The following is a 20459-nucleotide window of genomic DNA, read 5'->3' as shown; positions in this document are numbered from 1 at the left end:
GATGATGTCCGAGCCCTGTGCTTTCGAGAGGTTTAGATGTCTGTTACTCTTGGGTGTCCAGACACAATGGGAAGTGCACCTGCAGTAGCATGGTATAGCGAGTACGCCCCCTGCCCGCTTGGGCGTTTCCTCGGCTGTCTGCGTCTTTGACGTGTGAACTGAGTGAATTGATAGCACCGCAATGTAACCTTAGCTTTAGTGTGGCAAATTAGAATTTAAAGTGTATTAAAAATGCAAGGATTGACATGCCTTTCCTATTTCTTCAGGGAATGCCAGAACCGGGCTGAGGCCGATTGAAAGCGAACATGGTTGCAGGCATCACACGTTAATAAAATAGAAATGATCCTTGGCTAGGGAACTTGTGGGTAGGCATGAGGGCTTTTATAGGTAAAAATTTAATAAAACTTTAGGTAATTGTGGCCGTTTTTAAGGTGATGCATTTTCTCTAACTGGTTTTAATGATCTACTATCAAGCATCAACCATGTTTTTCATTTTTGAAAATTTAAATCTCTTGAAAAAAAGTGAATAGGCACCATTATATAAAATTGTGTAGCTGGATTTTTTTAAAGCAGAAAACCATTTTATCAACTCTTAATACTTGTCTATGTGTTCTTTATTGTGCATAAGTAACTTGTCTCACTGTGTTCATTGGTATAACGTGTTCTTTGTCTCTTGCCTATGCGTTAAGCACCTAAACTCAGCTCGCCTTGAAGGAGATAACACTATGGTAAATTTCTCTCACATGCTCAACTTCCTGCATGTAAAATGGCTGAAGGTTTGTTGGCCTACTGTGTTTTCTACGTCTTGAGTAAAGTGCCTTCTCTTGCTATTATTTACATGTAAAAGTTTAAAGTAGTTGAGGTCACACGTTCATTAGTCTAACAAAAAATACAGGGAATATTAGCTGAAGTAATGCTGGGACTTGAAGAAATTCTGTGCTCTGATTGCCACATAGATCATTTATGCCAAATTCAGATGTTAGAATCCAAATATATACATAAGTATAGAGTGCCTTTTATAATAATAAAAGATGCTAATTTAGCTGCCCCTTCATATTTTCACTTTTGGCAAAGAAAATTAACTAATGTGGAGAAAAGTATAAGGTATACAGGTTTACTTTGCTTCTCAGTACGTTCAGTGGTTTAATCTTAATTTTCCCCCAAACACAACATAGAAGTCATTTCTTCTGCAGTTCCAGGCCAAGGCAAACCCCAGTAGTTTAGCAGTTTCGGTAGTGCGGTGGCCTGTCCGGTGTTACCTTACTTAGGAAAGTCTCAGAGTAGTGACCGCCCAGAGCAGGAATCGGGCCTAAGAATTGTCCTGAGCACCCTTTGATGTTACTGAGCTTGACTGGGGGACAGTTTTGAGATGTTAGGCACTTTTAACTTTTTAACAGAATGGAAGTAAGTAAAATCTGAATATAGCTCCAGGACTCGTAAAGGTTAGCCAGTAAAGTTGTAGAGATACATGGCGGTCCCCTGGTGACTCAGTGAGGTAGGGACCCGGCATTGTCCCTTTCTTTGCTCAGGTCACCACTCTGCTGTGGATTCAGCCCCTGGCCTGGGAACTTCCACATGCTGTGGGTGCAACCAAAAAGGGGGGAAAAAAGAATAAAGACACGGCGTTTGGTATAACACTCATAGGTATATTACTGCCCTAGAAGTAGCATAGAGTCTGCAATATAAGTAATGAATGAATGGCAGTTTTTATTTGTTCAGTCAATTGCTTCTACTTCATCAGTGCAGAACAAAAAGGAGTGGGGAGAAAACCATGACATAGGAAAGATTATTGTGCAGAATGTGTAAAGTGCATTTTTTTAAGGTGCTATCATTACGGAAGCCCTGGCAAAGCGGAGGCTTTCCTTAGGTAGCAGGAGAATGCACGCGTTTATTCCCACTGTCCTGCCTGTGTGCAGGCAAACGAGAGAGAGACTGCCTTGGTCACACTCACTCAGTGTATGATCTGAGGTGAAATATCCTAAACAATCAACAAGACTTCGTTTCATTGACTAGACGTTTGTTTACTACTCATGTCATCTACTTACAGTATGATGTATTTAACTTTGGTGATTTTAAGTTGATAATATCTGTTGTCTCTTGTGCCTACCCCCTCAAATGGCTGTATCAACAGTTAGTGTCCATTTATCCTTGCTTTAACTTCCTAAAATTCTAGAATTTTGAGCCTAAACAAGAAATTAGAAATCATTTATGATAAAACCTAGAACTAAGAGGGGTTAAATATGCCCAGTTTTGGAAAACCGCTATTCTTATTAATTTATAGAATTAGTATAAGATTCAAAAACTGATAGTATTGATACATATGAAGGCATACTTTCAATATATATTAAGCTCTTACTGATTTGATTATTACTGTGTTTAATCTGTTAATGTGATGGAAAGAGAGTATGCCATTTGAATTAAAGTATTTACATTTTTCTATACTAAGTTGTAGAAAATATTAAATTCCAACTTTCTTTCATGCTCTATATTTTTCTCTAATTTTTAATGCTGGCTAGATTTGGGCAGAGGAAGTGACAAAAGTAAGTAAATTATTAAACTACAGAATTATGAACCGAGAATTTAATTGTCATTCATTCAGTAACTATTTATTGGACAACAACTATGGGGCCAGTCACAGTCTTTATTACCATAGTCTTACAAAGTCTGAAAATTATTGTAGAAAGCTCAGATCTCTCTGGCTAGAGCCAGTTCGCCAGAGTAGTTGAGCAGTGCTGCAGAGGTGCAGTTTGCACGCCCAGGTAAACACTAGATAGCTGTCCTGTTAAGTGGTGGTCTTCACAATGCCTTGCCAGAGGACAGTCTTTAAATTCTTAGTGTAGTCATACGGTAATTATGTAAAATATAGGTAACACCGTATCTCTGTCTTCAGAGAATTGAATGTATCATGTTACGCAAGTGAATTTTCTAGGTAACTGAAGCTTGTTCTCTCTAGCACCAAAACTAATTCTTCTGTCGTTTTAGTTGAAAAAATGTAAATGCAGGTTAGCGTGTATTTCATTTCACTGGGAGTCAGGTCGTCATGATGAGTATCCATCATCCCACTTGTAGCAGCAGGTGGACCCATCCTTTGTCTGAGATGCACTGTATCCTCTCTCAAGGTCAGACTGTCACTTCGAGAGGCTGTGTCTTACTGCTACTACCAGCCCCTCTGCCTGTGCTCCCATCTCTGATCTTCTCTTGACTGGGAAAGCAGATAACTAAGCAAGTTTGAGGAATAAAATTGGGGCTTTTGTGCAGGTTTGTGTCAAGCCCTATTTGAGGTCTTCAGAAACATTTTCATTTATTTCTCATGTTTAGACCTATGAAATCTGACCTTGAGATGAGGCCTGTGCTTGGAGATTGAGAGCAGGTGGTAATTGGGGCCCTGACTATATTAAATAGTTTTACAAGCTTTAACGTCTTCTCTTCTGACTTTGTAGCACTGCCGATTGTACATGCATAGGTTAAGTGACACTTGATTCTGTGAACTGGAAATCTAGTGAGAAATTCTTGACTCACGCCGTCATCCACATTTGTGACATCTGTTCGTCAACTTAGTTGTGGTTATATCTATACTTGTCACTTCTGTAATTTTTATAATGTATAGTTTTAAAACTTCATATTCCTGGAATATTTTAAGATTTAAGAAAAAGCAGGATTGTCATAGCAAATGCCTCAGAAAATGGAGGCCAAATTTCTGGCTTATATTATAAACTACTCCATCCTCATGTAACAAACCAGCACGTTCTTGTGCCGTAACCAAGTCACATCCGAAAAGAACTCTCCTTGCTTCTCTAGCCCAAGCTCTGCTGCTGCATACTTTAGACAGTTCCTCGGTAACCGCAGTAGAAGGTCTTTTCCTAGAGAGCTCTACATCTTAAGGGTAAAGTGAAGTCAAGGAGTGAGGTCTTCTGGAGGACAGAATAAAAACTCTTTAAATTCATTCTTTCTTTAAACGCTTTCATCTCTCTTTCTAATGTAGATTATTTTCTTCTTAAGTGGCTTAATTATGCTGAGCCTAATTTCATTAACCTCAGCTTCTCAGATTATCATGGTCAATTACATATGTCAGAAGTGGAGATGGTTTGGGACATTAGACTGTTTGCAACCACCCCAAACATACACTGCAACTTATTCAAGAAACAGGATCTGTTTCCTTCTCGTCATTTACCTTTTCTAAACAGGAAGTCTAGATTGTACACAGGAATGACTTCCTGGGCTTTGTAACGTGCTTTCTTCTCGACTCAGTAATAAACTTTGCTCAAACAGAGAAGGCCAATCCCTTGTCCTTAATGAGGTCATTTTACATTTTTTGCTTCAGTGTTTTCAGCTTTAAAACGTTATTCCCATTTCAGACTCAAACTTTTTGGTCACCTTTAATCGGCTCCCTCGCGGTTACGTACACCTTGCACTGAAGCACTGCTATTTAATAGGCTTTCCTGCCAGTGCCACCAAAGGCTCTTCCATCAGATTGCCTTTCACAGTCGAACCTACATGGAATTAGTTTCATTTCTTTCTCACGTGCATTTGTTTTTGACTTGCTGTGGTTACTTCTATCAAAACCTTTCAACCAGGCAGAACCGTAAATAGTGCAAATACAACACTGAAGTGATTGATTTTCCTAACACTTTTTTTAGGAGGAACATTCCTTTCTTCTCCCGGGACTTCTTTACTGCCACGTACTAGCATCCAGATGAAGCTTATGACTTCAGCCTTGTTATCAGAGCGCCATGTAGTCTGACTTTGGTCGAGCAAATTTAATTTTAACTCTTGATTTATTGAACAATTCAAGCTTTATTTCCATAAATCCAGTCTAGTGGTCAAGTCTTAATCCTCTCTGATCTTCTGCAACTGGGATGAGAATGATCATAGCAACTGGTTATCTCTTGCTGCTGCTTTGTTGTTGACAGCTTCACAGGTTAGCTTCTGGGCACCAGAGGGAGAGGGAAATGGGCATTAAAGGAAAAACGTTGGACCTTGTTTTCATGTGTACTGCAGTCTTGGAAATGCTGCAGTTAATTTGGATGGGGGGCAGTTCATCCTGGAGAGTTAGCAGAAAATATCACTGAATGACATTGTCACCAATAATAATTCCAGTGGGCAGTACGCTAACTCTTGTGAATAACCTGTGAGATTTTATGGTTTCCTCCTCACTACCAGCTAACTCTGGCTAAAAGTTTGAGGAGATGTTTTTTGCCAGCTTTTATTATTTTTAGTTCATATTTTTATTTTTTATCTTTTTAGCACCGTTTTGTCCCAGCGCTAAACCCAGGTCGGAGAGTTGGAGCTAGTGGTGGAGTGCTGTTAGACACATCTCTTTCTGGCTCTGAGATCAGTAACCTCACCTTGTTAGCTTAAAGCCAGCTGTCGTGGGAGGAGTCATGCCGTGAAAATCAGCACGTTGTGGTGCCCCCCACTCCCCGAGCCATTTTACTAGCGCGACTTTGCTTGAAGGTCACTTCTAAATTTAAAAAAAAAAAAAAACCCTACCATTTCTTATAATACTTGTGCTTAAGACATACTTCATTCAAAGTTTGGAAAGAAAACCGAAAACATTTATGTAGGACAGATAATCCTTTGAAGGAACCTAAGAGCTTTGTCCCTAGAAACAAGTAAATACTTGACAACTGAACACAAGAGGTTAGATCCTAGCTTCGCTCCAAAGTTTTTCATTTGAGATTGAAGGCTGAATTTAGCTTCCCAGTGAAGTAACTATCGTAATAGGTGAGAGTTTTTTGAAATCTTATTTTATACGTGTTAAAATATACATGTTAGTCTTTAGGTTTTATAAAATATTAAAATTTAGCAAAATTGATACATTTAGAAAATGTATAAAAATATGCTGATTGTTCTGTAGTAGTTTTCCTGGGCTTTTATGTTTATGTCATTTAGCTTTGGCATTAATGGATTCTTTTGAGTCAAGTGCCAGCAAGGCATCAGTTCTGTCTGAATTAACAGAAAAGCTAAGGTCGAGAAACCAGGGCCAGTTTAGATACAAAACAATATCAGGGAATTGCCAGATTATTATTTGGGGTTTGTTTGGGAGATTTTTGTAACTGTCTAAATGAATGTACACAAAATGCACTAAGTCTTCTGATGAGATTTTAAAATTATGTTCCAATTTAAGTCTGAACAGGAATTAAGAATAACTCAAAGTGAATTTGATCGTCAGGCAGAGATTACCAGGCTTCTTCTGGAGGGAATCAGCAGTACACATGTGAGTGTTCATTCATTGGAAATTCATTTGCAGCAAAAGACTGGTCTTGGGGAAATTCTTAGAGGAAAAACTGAACTTCTGTTTTAGTCATTTATCAAAGATATTTAAATTGTGGCACTTTTCAAGATATACGAAGAAATATTTTAAATTTTTATTTATACCTCATCACCTAATTCTCTCACCATCATCATATCCATGCATTGTTTTTCTTTTGGCTGAACAGTTTGTTGTTACAAACTCTTGACCAAGGTCAGTCTTAATAAGGCTTGCAGTAAAATGTTGGATGCTGACGATTGACCTGGAGTAAAATGCTGGATGCTGACGACGGACCTCGTAGTAAAATGCTGGGTGCTGACGATGCACCTTGAGTACCATGTTGTGCTTTGAATTCACTTAGCCTTTGTCACTCCAAGTAGGTCGTAGAACTGAGGACTGACTGTGCCTTTCCTCTCCAGGCCCATCACCTCCGCTGCCTGAATGACTTTGTAGAAGCACAGATGACCTACTATGCGCAGTGCTACCAGTACATGTTAGACCTCCAGAAACAGCTGGGAAGGTGGTAATTTCCTTTTCATACAGCAGACTCCTGATAAGAAATGCAGATTTTTTTCATATGAACCAATAATAGAAGTGAAAATTTGAATAATTAAAGCCTCCTATTAGCTTGTTTAAATCAGATTTTTTTAAAGCAAAGTGATTATCACATTTCTGAGGTAACAAACCATGTTGAGCTTTTTTGCCACAGCAGGGTGTTCACAGGGATAAGAAGATAATTTAAGTGAGTGCTTTTTAGTGCTATGGAAAGAAAGCTTAAAAGCGTTTCCAGTTTACTTTTCTCTTGAGTACCTTTGCAGTTGGTTGAGGAAGAAACAGTTACATTGATACTTAATTGCCTTCAGAGATAATCTATACTTATTCATTACTCACTTGTTGGCTGTTTAAAAAGAAAAGGTTTTAGAATATTCTGTAAGGCCACCGTCTTGAGTATGGTAATAATACGCTTTAAAGCCCAGGTAAAGCCGGTAACCCGTCCTTCGTCATGAACACCTGTCACGTCCAAGCACTGCTCGGTGCTTCAGGGCTGCGTCAGCCAGCAGAGCAGGCATAGTTGCCTTTGTGGAACTCACATGTAAGGTGGCCCTGAAAAGAAGACGAAGGCCTTCCCTTGTGGTTCAGTGGGTTGTGGATCCAGTGTCATCACTGCTGTGGCTCTCAGTACACCTGCGGTGTGGGTTTGAGCTCTGGCCCAGGAACTTCCATGTGCCGCGGATGCGGCCAGAAGAAAGGAAAGAAAAGGAAGTGCAGGACCAACATCTCTGCACTCACAACTCGAGTCTGGGTAGACGTTCAGGCCGTAGATGGACAGACCACGAGAGGGTAGAAAGACAGTGAGTTCTGCAAGGGGTCCCGACTGTGACTCGGGACGCTAGCAGAAATTCACAGGCGAATTTTTTTTTTTTTTTTTTTTTTTTTTTTGGTCTTTTTAGGGCTGCACCTGCGACACATGGAGGTTCCCAGGTTAGGGGTTGAATCAGAGCTATAGCCACCAGCCTACGCCACAGCCACAGCAATGCCAGATCCGAGCCGCGGCTGTGACCTACCCCACAGCTCATGGGAGCGCCAGATTCTGAACCCACTGAGCGCCACCAGGGATCAGACCAGCATCCCCATGGATCCTAGTCGGGTTTTTAACCTGCTAACCCACAGTGGGAGATCTGATGAAGTTCTTTTAGTAGAACAACCAGGATGAAGAAAAGGACAGGGACGGATGGTCCAGGCAGAGGATTGTGTGTATGGAAGGCCAAAGGAAAGAGGGCCTGGCGAGTTTAGGGAACGCACCCGAGTTCATTCCCAGTTGGATCGTGGTGTTCCCACTGAGAACGAGATCGTAGGTGATGCCAGAAGGCTGAAGCGGGGTCCTGTCTGGATGCCCTTGAGAGTGGGCGATGGCAGAGGAGTTTGAGGTTGGCAGAGGGAGGGCCGCTCAGGTAGGGAGAAATAATGCAGCTATTTCAGGGGATAAAGCAAACAGAAAACCCTCATCCCTTTGTTCCTTTCTGTGTCTTAATCCCTCCAGACTAGGCCCAGAACACATCGGACACGTCCCCAAGGCTGGTCGTAGATCGTAGAAGCGAGTTGTAGCTTAGTACCACTGGCTGTTCTAATGGGACTCACAGAAGCATTTACACTTCTCTGTATTTGAAGTTTTGTTACCGGTTTTACTCTCTGAAATCAGAACAGTACTCTGGCCCCACATCATTACAAGTGTTTGAAGCCCAAGAGGCCTTAGCGCCTCCTGGTCACTTGGCCCTGACACTCAGGAATGCAGCAGAGGGGTTGCTGCTGAAACCATTCGTTCTTACATTCTGCTCAAAGTCACACAAATGCTTGGACCCCAGTCATTCAGACAAAATCTAGTTATTGCTGCGCCGAGGTATGTGCTCTTGTTACCCACCTGCCGATAAGGAAACAAGCACTAGTCATGAGGTTAACAGATGTATTTTATTTTAAATAATTGGACGTTTTAACAAATGGAACCATGGTGACAGGAAATCTAGAGTTTTTTGAAGTTATTAGTGAAAGTTCTTAGAAGGGGAAGATGGCCTTTCAGGATTTTTTTTTTGGTTAGCTTGGTGTTTTGTTGTTTTTCTTTTATCATTAATTCCCCAAAGTTGTCATAGACCTCAGAGGCTAAACAAAAGCTAATTATGCTAGTGAATTTGAAAGTAAAACTCCACGCTCAGAGGCTTTAGAAGTCATGTGGGGCGGCAGTGGGGACCTTTTTTTCTCTCTTCAGAAATGTGTAGAGTCACTGCTGAGTTCACCGAGGAAGGGATGCTAGGAAACGTGTTGTTAAGAACGGAGCTTGAATTAGAAACTAGTTCTTTTCATCATTAGAACCCTTTTCTCCATCAAAGAAACTTTTGCTTCTAATTTTTAAAAATGCACTATTCTGGGAGTTCCCGTCGTGGCGCAGTGGTTAACGAATCCGACTAGGAACCATGAGGTTGCAGGTTCGGTCCCTGCCCTTGCTCAGTGGGTTAACGATCCGGCGTTGCCGTGAGCTGTGGTGTAGGTTGCAGACGCGGCTTGGATCCCGCGTTGCTGTGGCTCTGGCGTGGGCCGGTGGCTACAGCTCCGATCGGACCCCTAGCCTGGGAACCTCCATATGCCGCGGGAGCGGCCCAAGAAATAGCAAAAAGACCAAAAAAAAAAAAAAAAAAAAGCACTATTCTAGGCATCAGGGATGCAATAGACACAAAATAGACTGCATCCCTGCCCTCCTGGAGCCCACACTCTATTCGGGGGTCGAGGGAGGGGAAACGAACACGTCTGTCAAGTCCATGGTCTCTCGGCAGGCGGTGATGCTGAGGGCAGATCCAGCAGGGAAGTACCTTGGTCAGGAGTGGTGTTTGCAGGAGTCGGGCAGACAGATCTGAAAGGCGCCAGGGAGCAAAGCATTGTGGGCATCCTAGAGGTGCTGCTGGAGAGGGTACAGCAGAGCCCAGAGCTCGCGCGGGACGCGGGTAGCTGTGTGTTGAGGCAGCAGTGTGCCTGGAGCTCCTTCAAGGGAACAGGGAGCTGGGACGCAGAGAGGAGGGCTTTGGGGGGATTGCATGATTTGATTTTAGCCTTCACCAAGACCAGTCTTGCTGCTCTGTTCAGAGTACACGTGAGAGGGCGTGAGTCTAACCTGACAGACCTGTTGGGAGCCCATTGCAATAACTACTAGGTCAGCAATCCAGCCAGGAGACGACACACTTTGGACCCGGGGCTCGTGGTGCAAGCACTCAAGCCCTGACCAAGAGGATTTGCGGGCAGACTGCCTGTGTATGAGGCTTAGAGGTGGCGAGAACGACGGCAGGTGTCTGACCTGAGCGTCTGAAGGAGCCGAGTCTGGGTTAACTCCGCGGGGACAGCTGCGGGGAGCCAGGAGCCCAGCTGTGGCTGTGTTTGCTTTGAGCCAGTAAACATCTAAGTGCAGAGACCCACGTCTGCAGACTGGGGAGGGTAGGGAGAGAAGTGAGAGGCTTGTCAGCCTGCGGAGGCCTTCAGGTCTGAGACGGGACGAAACTGCCCGGGGCGAGTCTGGAGAGAGGAAGAGGAGGGCCGCCTCCTGAGGAGCTCCAGCCGAGCAGCAGGAGGGGCGCGGGGAGGTCGAAAGGGAGGGAGCGGGTGGTCCACGCTGTGCCCCGGACCTGAGGCTGCTGGTAAACCGTCGGATGGAGAGCAGCGACGAGTCGGATGGAGAGCAGCGACGAGTCCTTTCCCGGGAACCGGGGCGGGGAGGGCGGGGCAGACGCTCTCAAATGGGAAGAAGAAGAGCGTGTTCGTAAGCCGATGAGGATGGTACCGCAGAGGGAGAAGAGTGTTGGAAAGGAAGGGAAGAAGTGGTCGTGTGATCCCCGCGGGAGGAGACTCCGCGTACAGCTTCACAGACAGCTCATCTGTACCAAGAGAGACAGCGAAAAGCACGGCTTCGCCTCTCCGTTACGAAGGACACAGCTCATCATTTGACTCCAAAGGTTGGGGAGAATTGCGGGAATTTTGAAAATGGACGAAAGGGTATGAATTAGTTACGGGGGGACACACGGTGGCTGCCAGGAGAGAGGGCACTGTGTTTGCAGGCAGCACAGCACAGCGGACGGATGCCACGTTCCTGCCCATCCATGGCGTGTGAGACCAGACAGCATGGCTTTGCATCCTCCCTGTCACAGTGGGCACATAATTAAGGAGATTTTTACACAGGAGTGGTACAAAGTAAAGGGAGTTGGCGCACAGGCACATGCAAAGGGCTGATTGTGATAATCCACCTTGGACACGAGCGGGACGGAGTAGGAGGCTGGATGGCAGGTCTGAGGTACGACCCCAGATCCGAAGATGGGCCTGTTGGCGTGAGATGATGGTCAGAGAGCGGGATGCTGGCAGGGGTGGGGATCCTAAGGGTGATAGGTTTGGAAATTGATTAGGTCTCGATGAGGCACTGAGAATAGGTGGCCGAACTCGGGTCAGACACAGAATCGCTAGAAGAGCTCATGGATCTGACAGGCCAAAGTGTTCAAATAATTGTCTACATGGATATTAGAATCACTGAGAATTAAGATATACTGTCAGTGAGCCAGGAGCCAAAATCTGGAAAGAAGAGGAAAAGAATGAGACAGCGGAGTAGGTAGAATGCAGTTAAATAACATGGAATTCAAAGGTTGGGAGGGTTTGGTTAGAAGAGCGTAGCAATGGTCATGAGAAAGGTACAGCGTCGACAACATCCAGCTCCAGGTCGGCGATAAAAGGAGCGTGGGCGACTCCTGATAAGCGCCAGGGAGTGAGCAGAGGGCTCGGAGGGGAGGGGAGGGAAGGGGAATGTGCCCGAGTCCCCGGCTGCGGCACAGGGTCCTAAAACGGAGGACGCTGTTCTGGGGACGGATGAGGTGCACCTGCCCTGTCAGAGGAGGCCATTTGTGTTTGACTGATAGATTTATTTACATTTAAATGTGAATTATCATAGGAAATAGTCAACCGTAGAAACGGTCAAATTAGAATCATTATATAGGCCATTTTATGCTGTTTTCTATTTAGTATTATTGGAGAAACAGCCTTACAATAAATTGAAAATTCTGATTATCTCTAAACTGTAAGCACACGGATCACAGGGGTCTCCCTAGTTTCCAAGGAAAACCTGTTGTTTTTCCCCGAAGACAGAGGACAGGAAGAGCTTGTGCCATTTGCCCTGTTCTCGCATTGAGTCTTCACTGGGTTAGTTACCAGTCCTGCACGTTACTGAGTGTTCATTCTGCTCCTCACGTGTCCGCAGGTCCGTAAGGGACTGGTCCTGCTTCATCTTGATGTCCTCAGCTTGTGGACACGTACATACTCAACAAGTGTTTGCATCCATTTCATGAAAAAGAGTCTAGCTAGGCAAATATTTCTCAAAGAGTTAACTTAAGAAAACTCAACTTTTTCATTGGTATTTTTATTTAACAATTCATAAAGAGGAAAAGATTAATAAAAGTGTAAAGGCTTTTGGAAGTATTTTAAGGATAAACTCACTTTTTCTGGGGGAAAAATAGCGATGGTATTTTTTTTTAGTATTTTTTAAATTTGCACTTGTAAAGACAGCTTTGAAACAAACTTTCAAGGGTTTTATGTTTAAAAACAATCTATGTTTTCACTAGTGCAATTGGCCCAAGGAGGGTGAGCCAGTTAACACTTTGTCATTAAAAATATTGGCATCTTTATTTGGCGTAAGTGGCAGTTGTTAGAAGGCAAACACTGCCACCTAGTGATGGTATTTGGGAACTTTGGTCTCTTGGAAGTGGACTGTTGGCCATTTTCTTTTCAACAGTTTTCCATCAAATTATCATTGTAACAACAACCAGACTTCCGTGGCACCTGTGCCATCTGCCTCATCAAATGCGATTGGCTCTTCTGCCTTGACTTCCACAAGTGGCCTAGGACTCACCTCTTCTTCCAACCTCCCTGACCTCAAGGAGTGCGTTGGCAGCAGGAAGGCCAGGGTTCTGTACGATTACGATGCTGCGAACAGTACTGAGTTGTCCCTGCTGGCGGACGAGGTGAGTGATGCGTGCGTGAGAAGGAGCCTGTGTCACAGGCTGACTGACTTCCCAGAGTAACAGCGCAGGTGCCTCATTACTTACTGGCAGTGGCTTGTGATGGGTGTATTCATAGATTGCAGCTGGGTATAGTAACATTCTATAAATGTTGACTCTTTTTTAACAAGATAGAGCATCACAGAAATGTTTTAAGCCTTTAACTGCTAAACAGCTAGATTTCTGAAACTATCTAATAAAATCCCTTATCGTTCACCAAATTGACAATAATGTTAACTTCTTTGATAGTGAATAATTTGTCATTTAAATCTGGTTTTCTGCTTGTTTATTTCTCGATGTCGGTCATAACTGGAAATACCTTGTTTCGTAGGTGATCAGTGTTTACAGTGTTGCTGGAATGGATTCCGACTGGCTCATGGGGGAGAGGGGGAACCAGAAGGGCAGAGTGCCCATCACCTACTTAGAACTGCTCAACTGATAGGTGGACGGCGACAGACACCGTATTTATACACACCTAACGCTTAGTACAGCAGGCTTAACGCTCTTCCGTGTTAATGTCTTAAGCGACTGAAAAGAAAAACCAGCTCTCAGAAACTGGCCTTTCTGCCAGTAAAACTGCATGGTAAATTTTTCGTTGCAGAATTTATGTTAGAGCTTTCATGCCAAGAGTGTTTTCTTACAACATTCTCTTTCTACTGAAGTTTCACTAATAAGTAGCTTCTCCTTTCGAGCCCCACCTTAAAACTGTTTTCTACTGAATTTTTCATTAATGGCAAGCTTTTTCTTTTATGTAAAATAAATTTATTGTGAATTGACGTCCAGTGACTCGTTTATTAGGTGTAACTAATAGCCAAAGAATAAATTTAAATTTCATTTTTAACTGTTTAAAAGAGCTCTAGGATGTGAAGAATGTAGTGTTTCTATTTCCATAAACAGAAGACATGCAGTTTTGCCACATCACTTTGTTTCCCAGCAGACAGTGAATGACTTCACACCTGTATTTCGACGGTTATTTGGGGTGTTGTTTGTTTTATTAAACACTACCGAATGGTTGAAGAATAACTAGTCTTCAAGAAGTATGACTGTATTTTTCTAATATGTTTGCAGTTAAGGTTCTAAAACATGTAGACAAATTCAATTCACTAAACACATTTTTAAGACTGTTCAGGTGGCACAGTTTAATGCATCATCAAACTTGGATCTGTTAAGAAGATACTGTGCTACAGTAAAGAGGATTCATTCTTATAGAACAAAAAATCCTTATAAAAATATGGACTAGTACAGCTGTGTCCATTAAGGCATGAATTGTATGCAGACAGAATACCCTTTGGTTACTTTGAGCCTCCTGATAAGATTTGGACAGTGTGTTAGTGAACTTAGGTTACCTGGATCAGGCTCTCTAGTCGTAAAATGCACACTAATGAAACGATTCGCGACCTGCTTGGGATCAGAAAATTACTGTTTGGACCATCGCTGTGACTCGCAGATTGCTGCCACGTCAGGACTTGCGCTCTCATTTCCATCCATTCATTCATCAAACACTGCGTCGAGGGCCAGGCGCTCTGCGGATGCCCCGGGACCGTGACCCCAGCACAGGCACTCCTTCCCCTTGCAGATCGTGGGGACTGGGCGCGGAGCAGCGAAGTGGCGGTCCCGCAACCGAATTGGTGTCGGCACAGAAGAAACGGCCACCGATGCCGAGTTCGGGGTCACCTCCTTCAGGTTTGGGGAGCAGCAATGGTTTGCAGAGCAAGTGCTCCCGTCAGGGAGGCGCTGCGCCGGGCCGGAGCGAGGAGAGTGTAGCCCCGTCTGCCCCCAAAGTGCTTGCGTCGGGTTATGCGTGGAGTGCAGTGAATTTCTTCGGGGAATGCTGGTAGCGGATGCGGCAAAAAAAAGTTGCTGCTTTAAAAAATGAGTACTTGGCCCAAGGGCGGTCTGTAAATGTTGTTTCGGAGTTCCGAGTGAGCGCTCGGGAGACGTTTGATGGCCGCGGTGGCAGCGCAGGTGTTCACCGAGGTGGTTCGGCTTCTGCGCCGCGGTGGCAGCGCAGGTGTTCACCGAGGTGGTTCGGCTTCTGCGCCGCGAGGCGGGTGCTGCTGGTGCCCCGGGTCCCGCCTGGGGTCGGAGCCGTCAGGCTGGTTCGCCGCGGGCCTCCCGAGTGAAGCCCTGGGGCCGCCTAGAGCGCCAGACGTGAGCTTGCGCAGATTTGGGCTTCAAAACCATGCAGAAACCCCGGGGCCGCTGCACCGGGACGTGTAACTCCGGTTTCCGGGAGAGGAGCGGTGGGGGAGGAGGAGGGTGGGCCGCCCTGGGTCCGCGGGTCTTTCTCTCCTTCACCTCGGGTGTCCCCTAAACTGCCCTTTAGTAAAATGCCGATGATGATGATGATGCCCCTGGCGGCGACCGTGAGGATTCTGCAGCAGACGGCACCTTGTGTGTGAGGCATCCTTCGGCCTGGCACCGCGGAGAGACATGCTGTAGAGCGGCTCGCCCGGTGGCGCCCGAGCTGCCCGGGCCGCAGGCCTTGTCGGTGACGGTGTGCCTGTGCCCCGGTCTCCTGCTCCTCTCTGTCCTCCAGCCTCCTGGAGTCAGACCCAGGTTTAGGTGTGACTCCCCCGCAGTCAGTGTAAGTTTCTCTCCTTCCACCAAACGAGTGTTGATTCGAGTGACCCTGAGGTGTTCAGCAGTGTTGGGCCTTTGTCTCAAATCCTTCACCATGTGCAGCCTCCGTCTTAGGTGTATTGCTTTCATTTTGATGGAGTTTGGGTTGGTTGGGGGGCTGGTATTTGGTTTATTGCAACTTGGTCTGGGCTTATTTTATAAAGTCATCGGTTTAATTTTTTACTCAGGTCAAAACCCATAGGTTCCTAGGCTTGGAAGAAAAGCTTGGGAAGCCTGTTATTTCGTGGTGCCAATCAGGACGATCTCAGCAATCTCGGTGCCCCTGAGCTTAAGCTAGAGGCCTGGGAATGTGAAGGGCATGCAGATGAGAGAAACGGCCAGCGTGGGAATAATCGTGACGCTTACACGTGGGTTGTCCCTACGTATGTCCTCAAAGTAGTTGACCTAATGGGGTGTGATGGTGCTATCAGAGAAATTCACATTATGGATTTCGTCCTAAAAACGGGGACGTGCCTCCCTCTGAGTAACATGAGAAGTAAGAACCTCGAGGGAGGCCGAGGTCCCCAGGGAGAGTCCGCCATATGTTCTTCTCTTGTCCTCCACCCAGGAGAGGCCATCGCCGTGGCCTTCTGCTGCCCCCACCCCGCAGAGGCACAGCTGTGCGTGGAGGCGCCGGGGTCCGGAGGCGCTCCTGAAATAAAGCGGGAAGGCCGAGGGGCACAGGACCAGGAGCAGCATCTAGGTGCATTAGCCAGAGAGGCCCAGCTCACCTCCCGGCGTTACTGCCGAGACTCTCCCAAATACCTGGGAGTTTGAAATACGTTGCCCTCGAATGTGGCGCTTGACGTCTGAGTGCGAAGCCTTAATCCTAGATGGGGGCTTTGTAATTTGATCTGAGCCAGCTTTGCCTCAACCCCTTCTCCGGGCGATGGAGCGGCTCTTACCTCTGCTGAGACCCAGGTTGCAGGGTTGGGGGGGTCCACAGCACCCCTGCCCTTTCTCCCACATGGTCCTAATGAGAACGCCGCCCAGTAGGGCAGTGCTTCTCAGTCGGAGACCCCCTAAAGGGGCCGTGTCAGCATCGCCCAGAAGCCTGTAAAAAACGCTGACTTGTGTCTCCAGGTGCTTTTTCTTCCTTTCATGTTACCTTATTTGGGTGCTTAATTTGTTGTCTTCAGGGAGCTGTAGAACGAATCTAAGTTCTTCCACATAACATTTTTAAAAATATTTCAAGATAAAAACTGAACTTCAACCTTACTGTGTTCCAGTGCTAACCATAGTTATAGTTATTTTTAATAATTTATGTTTAGCATGTATCTGTCTCTTCAGAATGTCGGCTCTCTGAGAGGGAGACTAATTCTTATGATCAGAGTTAAATTCCAGCACTTAGCATAAGACCTGGCACGTGGTGTCTACTCAGTATGTGTCAAAGAAAGAAAAAACATGACTTCTAAGCCTTATCCAAGCTCTGGTGAGTCAGACTCTGGGATGGGGCCAGAAGTCTGTTTTACAAGTCAGTCGGGAGAGTGTCACCTCAGACGTGAGGCCACTTCAGCAGAACAAAGCCGGCTCCGCAGACCTGCAGGCCAGCTGCTGTCCAACATCACGTGACAAGGTGTCCCTGCTGTGGGGACGCCGGCAACCCTGTGTCCAGTGAGGGGACCACTGCTGGGCTGTGTTACACGCAGGGCTGACGGTCCCACGGGAACTGTGGCTTGGACTTGGCGGGTTTCTGGGACGCATCCCTGGGCCGAGAGCAGGGCAAGCACTGCCACCTCCCCCATGTCCACTCGGCACAGTGCCGCTTGACGTCAGCACCCTGACACACTGTTAAGGTTGGGTCGTTGTTTCAGACTGACATGTACCTCCCTGTTCTCAGTTCCTAAGCGCTCCTCTCCCTACTTCAAAGGGTATTTTTCTTTAAGAATTTGTGATGCTTTTTTCAAGATCCGGGTCGTGAGTGTTTTGGTAACAAGGAAACACTATCTCTGTAGTTTAGAGGTAAAGGTCACCTGTAACTCCGCCATCTGGGAAAAGCTACTGTTACTTAGGCATATAGACTTCCAGATTCGTCTGTGCTTTTCTAGATTTTTTTACATGGGATCAAGTTGTACATACTGTTTTGTAATTTTCACTTGACAGCACCACGACTATCCCCTCATGTCAAATGTGTTTATATCTTTTTTAATGGCTGCATGATACTTCATCACATGTGCCTCATTTTGTTAAACTACTGTTTTTAGGTTGTTTCCAATTTTTCACTAATAAACTGCTTTAAAGAACATTGTGTTTGTTAAATCTTTCATGTGAATACTTGGAAGTAGAATTGCTGGTGGAGGGCATGCCAATTTACTAAAACTTTTGTTAGCACCACTTTGCCCCTCAGAAAACTTAGCAGCTTACACTTTTATTGGCAGGATGAGAAAGAATACTGTTTCTTTTTGGAGGGCTTCCAACGGAATGTTCTTAGAACCGAGCTTATAAATAAAGGGTGAGGACAAGATAAAAAGGCCCTGCAAAATTAAAACCCACAATCCGTCTTGAGTTTTTCTGACGTGACCTCACTGTTCTACCTTCTGTTACGTATTTTGTGATACTTTGGCAATGTTTGTGGTACTAGCTTTCTCCTGGCTTTGTATTCAGTCTCCTGGAAATGCTGTCACCTCTCTCTTGTTGAAATGGTAGCAGAACAGTCCGAAACAGCGGAATCTTGCGACAATTTTGGTGAAGGCTGCTGTTGGCTCGGGGGAGCATGGTCATGATGGAAAAGTAGCAGCTTCGGAAGGCAGGCAGCACTTGGCTCTTGCCCTTGGTGCCATGGCTTTGTGTCAGTCAGTCTCTTGTCTCTTTGAGCCTGTCTGCTCATCTGCAGAAAGAGAAAAATATGAAAAATCAGCCATATACGGAGAAAGTGCCTGGCACCTGGTAGCTAATAACTTGCTGGAGTCCCCACCTGTTTTAGAGCAGTTGCTGTTATCCACCTCCTGGGGTAAATCTCATTGCCACCATCCAATGAAATCTTTGAAAGCTGTCAGAATAAATGGACACCACCTTTCGTGTCCTAGGTACCTACAAACTGTAGCTCTGAAGGCTGTCTCATCTTTTCCACACAAGTGACCTAACCAGATGAAACTCCCAGACAGGTGGCTGATGGAGCAGTTCAACTGCTGCTCTGACCGTGTATCAAAGTGGCGACCATACTCTAAAACGATGAGCCGGACCTGTCAGCCACGTGAAGCTTCCCTTCGGATTGAAACGCTGCCTTTGGCGTAGGGCTGATCTTTTTGCTTTGGATGGCTTTTCCTCCACCTGGGAGTATCTGAATCAGAAGGCTCAACTCAGTAAAGCAGTGGTCATCAATTAAGTGCCAATAACATTTCCAGGATGAGAACACAGAATTGGTGCATTCACAATGAAGAGTATTTAGAGAAGCATCTGAACTCTAAGTTGCCCAAGCAAGAGTTCCAGTAGGCAGATGTGCTAGAGGGAACATCTCCAGTAACCACGGCAGACGAGGCACCCGTTTTCAACTTTGGATGAAGCCAAACATTTAAATTAGCCTCTAATTTGTTGATTATAACTCCGAATTATTCAGCCAATAAGTGAGTAGTAAGAGAACCTAAGAGGGTGGAAGGGAGGAAGCCCACACAGGAAGCTTGTTTGCGAGAAGGAAAATTGGTGATGAGGCGAAAGAAGGTGAGCTGCTCTCACCTCCAGCTCTTCCGGAAGCCTGGTGCACTCGGGCTCAGGACGCGCATCTGCGCCTGTTCCCAGGCGGGGACGTGGTCCGAGATGAGCCAGGAGGTCGTCCCAACAACCACACCCTTGGATGCCTGCTCATCTTTTGGGCACAGGTTCCTCCCTTCCGCTCTCCTCGAAGACCCTCCCTTGTTAAGCCTCCCGTCAAAGGCTCCGTCTGCAAAGATATTCTGGATTCTCAGGCAGAATTACCTCGTCACATATATGCATGTAACTCAGCTGTCGCATTCATTGCCTTGAATTGCAGTGACTTGCTAACTGAGCCGAGCTCGAGGACAGGGACTCCCAGCACAGCGAAAGCTGAGTTTCAGCAACCCCCGCAGCTGCTGACCGCAGTCTGGTTTCTCCAGAGGTCTATTCGTGACCCCCACGTGGTGACGTTACCTGCGTGGGAAGAAACACGCCCCTTTCGCCCCTTTCGGACATCGGTGTCACCGTCTCTGAGAGTCAACTGCAGACTATCCCTCAGCACTGCTTCCCTGTGGACTCGGTTTGGTCCACCTTAGACACTGCTCAGCCCTGACTTGGAGTCTGCAAAACAGCAGCTTGCCAAGGAATGGAGTGTTTTGCTAGTTACATCTAAACGTCACGTTAAATCGGGATCCGTCGTCTCAAGTCAGGACGGGGCTGTCTTCACCGTTGAGCTTTTCTGGGTCCGTGTCCCCCGTGAAAGGGCTCCATCCTCCCTGCTCTCCTCTGCCTCTCTGCTACCCTTTCCCCGCTGTCTGTACCTGCTTCCTCTCCCTTCTTCCAAAAAGCCTACCCGGTTAGGAAAACGCGCAGCACGTCGCGGGAGAGACGTGCGAAGGGAAGACCGCGGAAGGTCTCGCTCCGTCGCTGGTCGTGGGTGGCGAGTCCGCCTCTGACTCCAGCAGACGGAGCAAAGCCAGGGGTCCGCTCAACGGCCAAACCGTCTGCAGGGGCGCGGCAGACGAGGTCGAGCACCAGGCAGAAGGGACCTCGGAGGCAGAGCTCTTGCCCCGATTCGACGTCCCGTGCCAGTGTATTGCCGCTGCCATCAGCCTGGAGCGAAGAGGGCACAGGATGACTGCTTGTCGCTCTGAGCCTTCACCTGTCAGCGTCCCCTTCCCTGCGGGTTTCTCGCAATCTCCGGCGACATTTAGGTCCATGAATCAGTCTCCCTCTCTACCTGCTGGTGGAGAGGGGGCTCGGGCCACCCCCTGCGGGAGAGCTTGGCTTGGGCCCCACCTCACACTCCTACCCAGTTGTCTGGGAAGCGTTGTGTGCCCAGCACCAAGGGAGCAAGGGCCCGGCAGGCTGTAAGCTGGCAA

At 46.2% G+C, this 20459-nt stretch overlaps 1 protein-coding gene and 1 long non-coding RNA gene across 20 annotated transcripts in view; one reads left to right on the top strand and one right to left on the bottom strand.

Moving 5' to 3' along the window:
- SH3GLB1 (SH3 domain containing GRB2 like, endophilin B1) overlaps positions 1–17690 on the top strand; it is a 38147-nt gene extending 20457 nt beyond the window's left edge. For 2 of the 19 annotated variants that reach the window (XR_014842825.1, XR_014842822.1), the window contains 5 exons: positions 6128–6217; positions 6673–6773; positions 12561–12789; positions 13157–14790; positions 14837–17690. Coding sequence is in view for 5 of the 19 variants with exons in the window: in XM_005663721.4 (XP_005663778.1) it covers positions 690–776; positions 2517–2540; positions 6128–6217; positions 6673–6773; positions 12561–12789; positions 13157–13264 (639 nt within the window). In the remaining 14 variants the exon portion in view is untranslated. Of the gene's footprint in view, positions 1–689; positions 777–2516; positions 2541–6127; positions 6218–6672; positions 7334–9371; positions 11350–12560; positions 12790–13156 lie in introns of those variants that run through there. The other 17 variants (XR_014842824.1, XR_014842821.1, XR_014842823.1 and 14 more) reach the window with 15 other exon arrangements.
- A 112-nt stretch (positions 17691–17802) lies between these two features.
- On the bottom strand, positions 17803–20095 carry LOC146404290 (uncharacterized). The gene is made up of 4 exons (XR_014844973.1): positions 19931–20095; positions 19360–19551; positions 18362–18938; positions 17803–18274 (listed from the first exon to the last, which is right to left on the bottom strand). It is a non-coding gene; the product is annotated as an uncharacterized LOC146404290 (long non-coding RNA).
- Positions 20096–20459: the final 364 nt, after the last annotated feature.

Source organism: Sus scrofa, chromosome 4 (genome assembly GCF_054392235.1).
Source record: "Sus scrofa isolate SSC_HxYL_T2T_F1_AM1 chromosome 4, Sscrofa_HxYL_maternal_Yorkshire_Landrace_v2.0, whole genome shotgun sequence".
Lineage (NCBI taxonomy): Eukaryota > Metazoa > Chordata > Mammalia > Artiodactyla > Suidae > Sus > Sus scrofa.
Note: the sequence above shows the minus strand (reverse complement) of the source record. Positions and strands in the feature narration are given on the sequence as shown.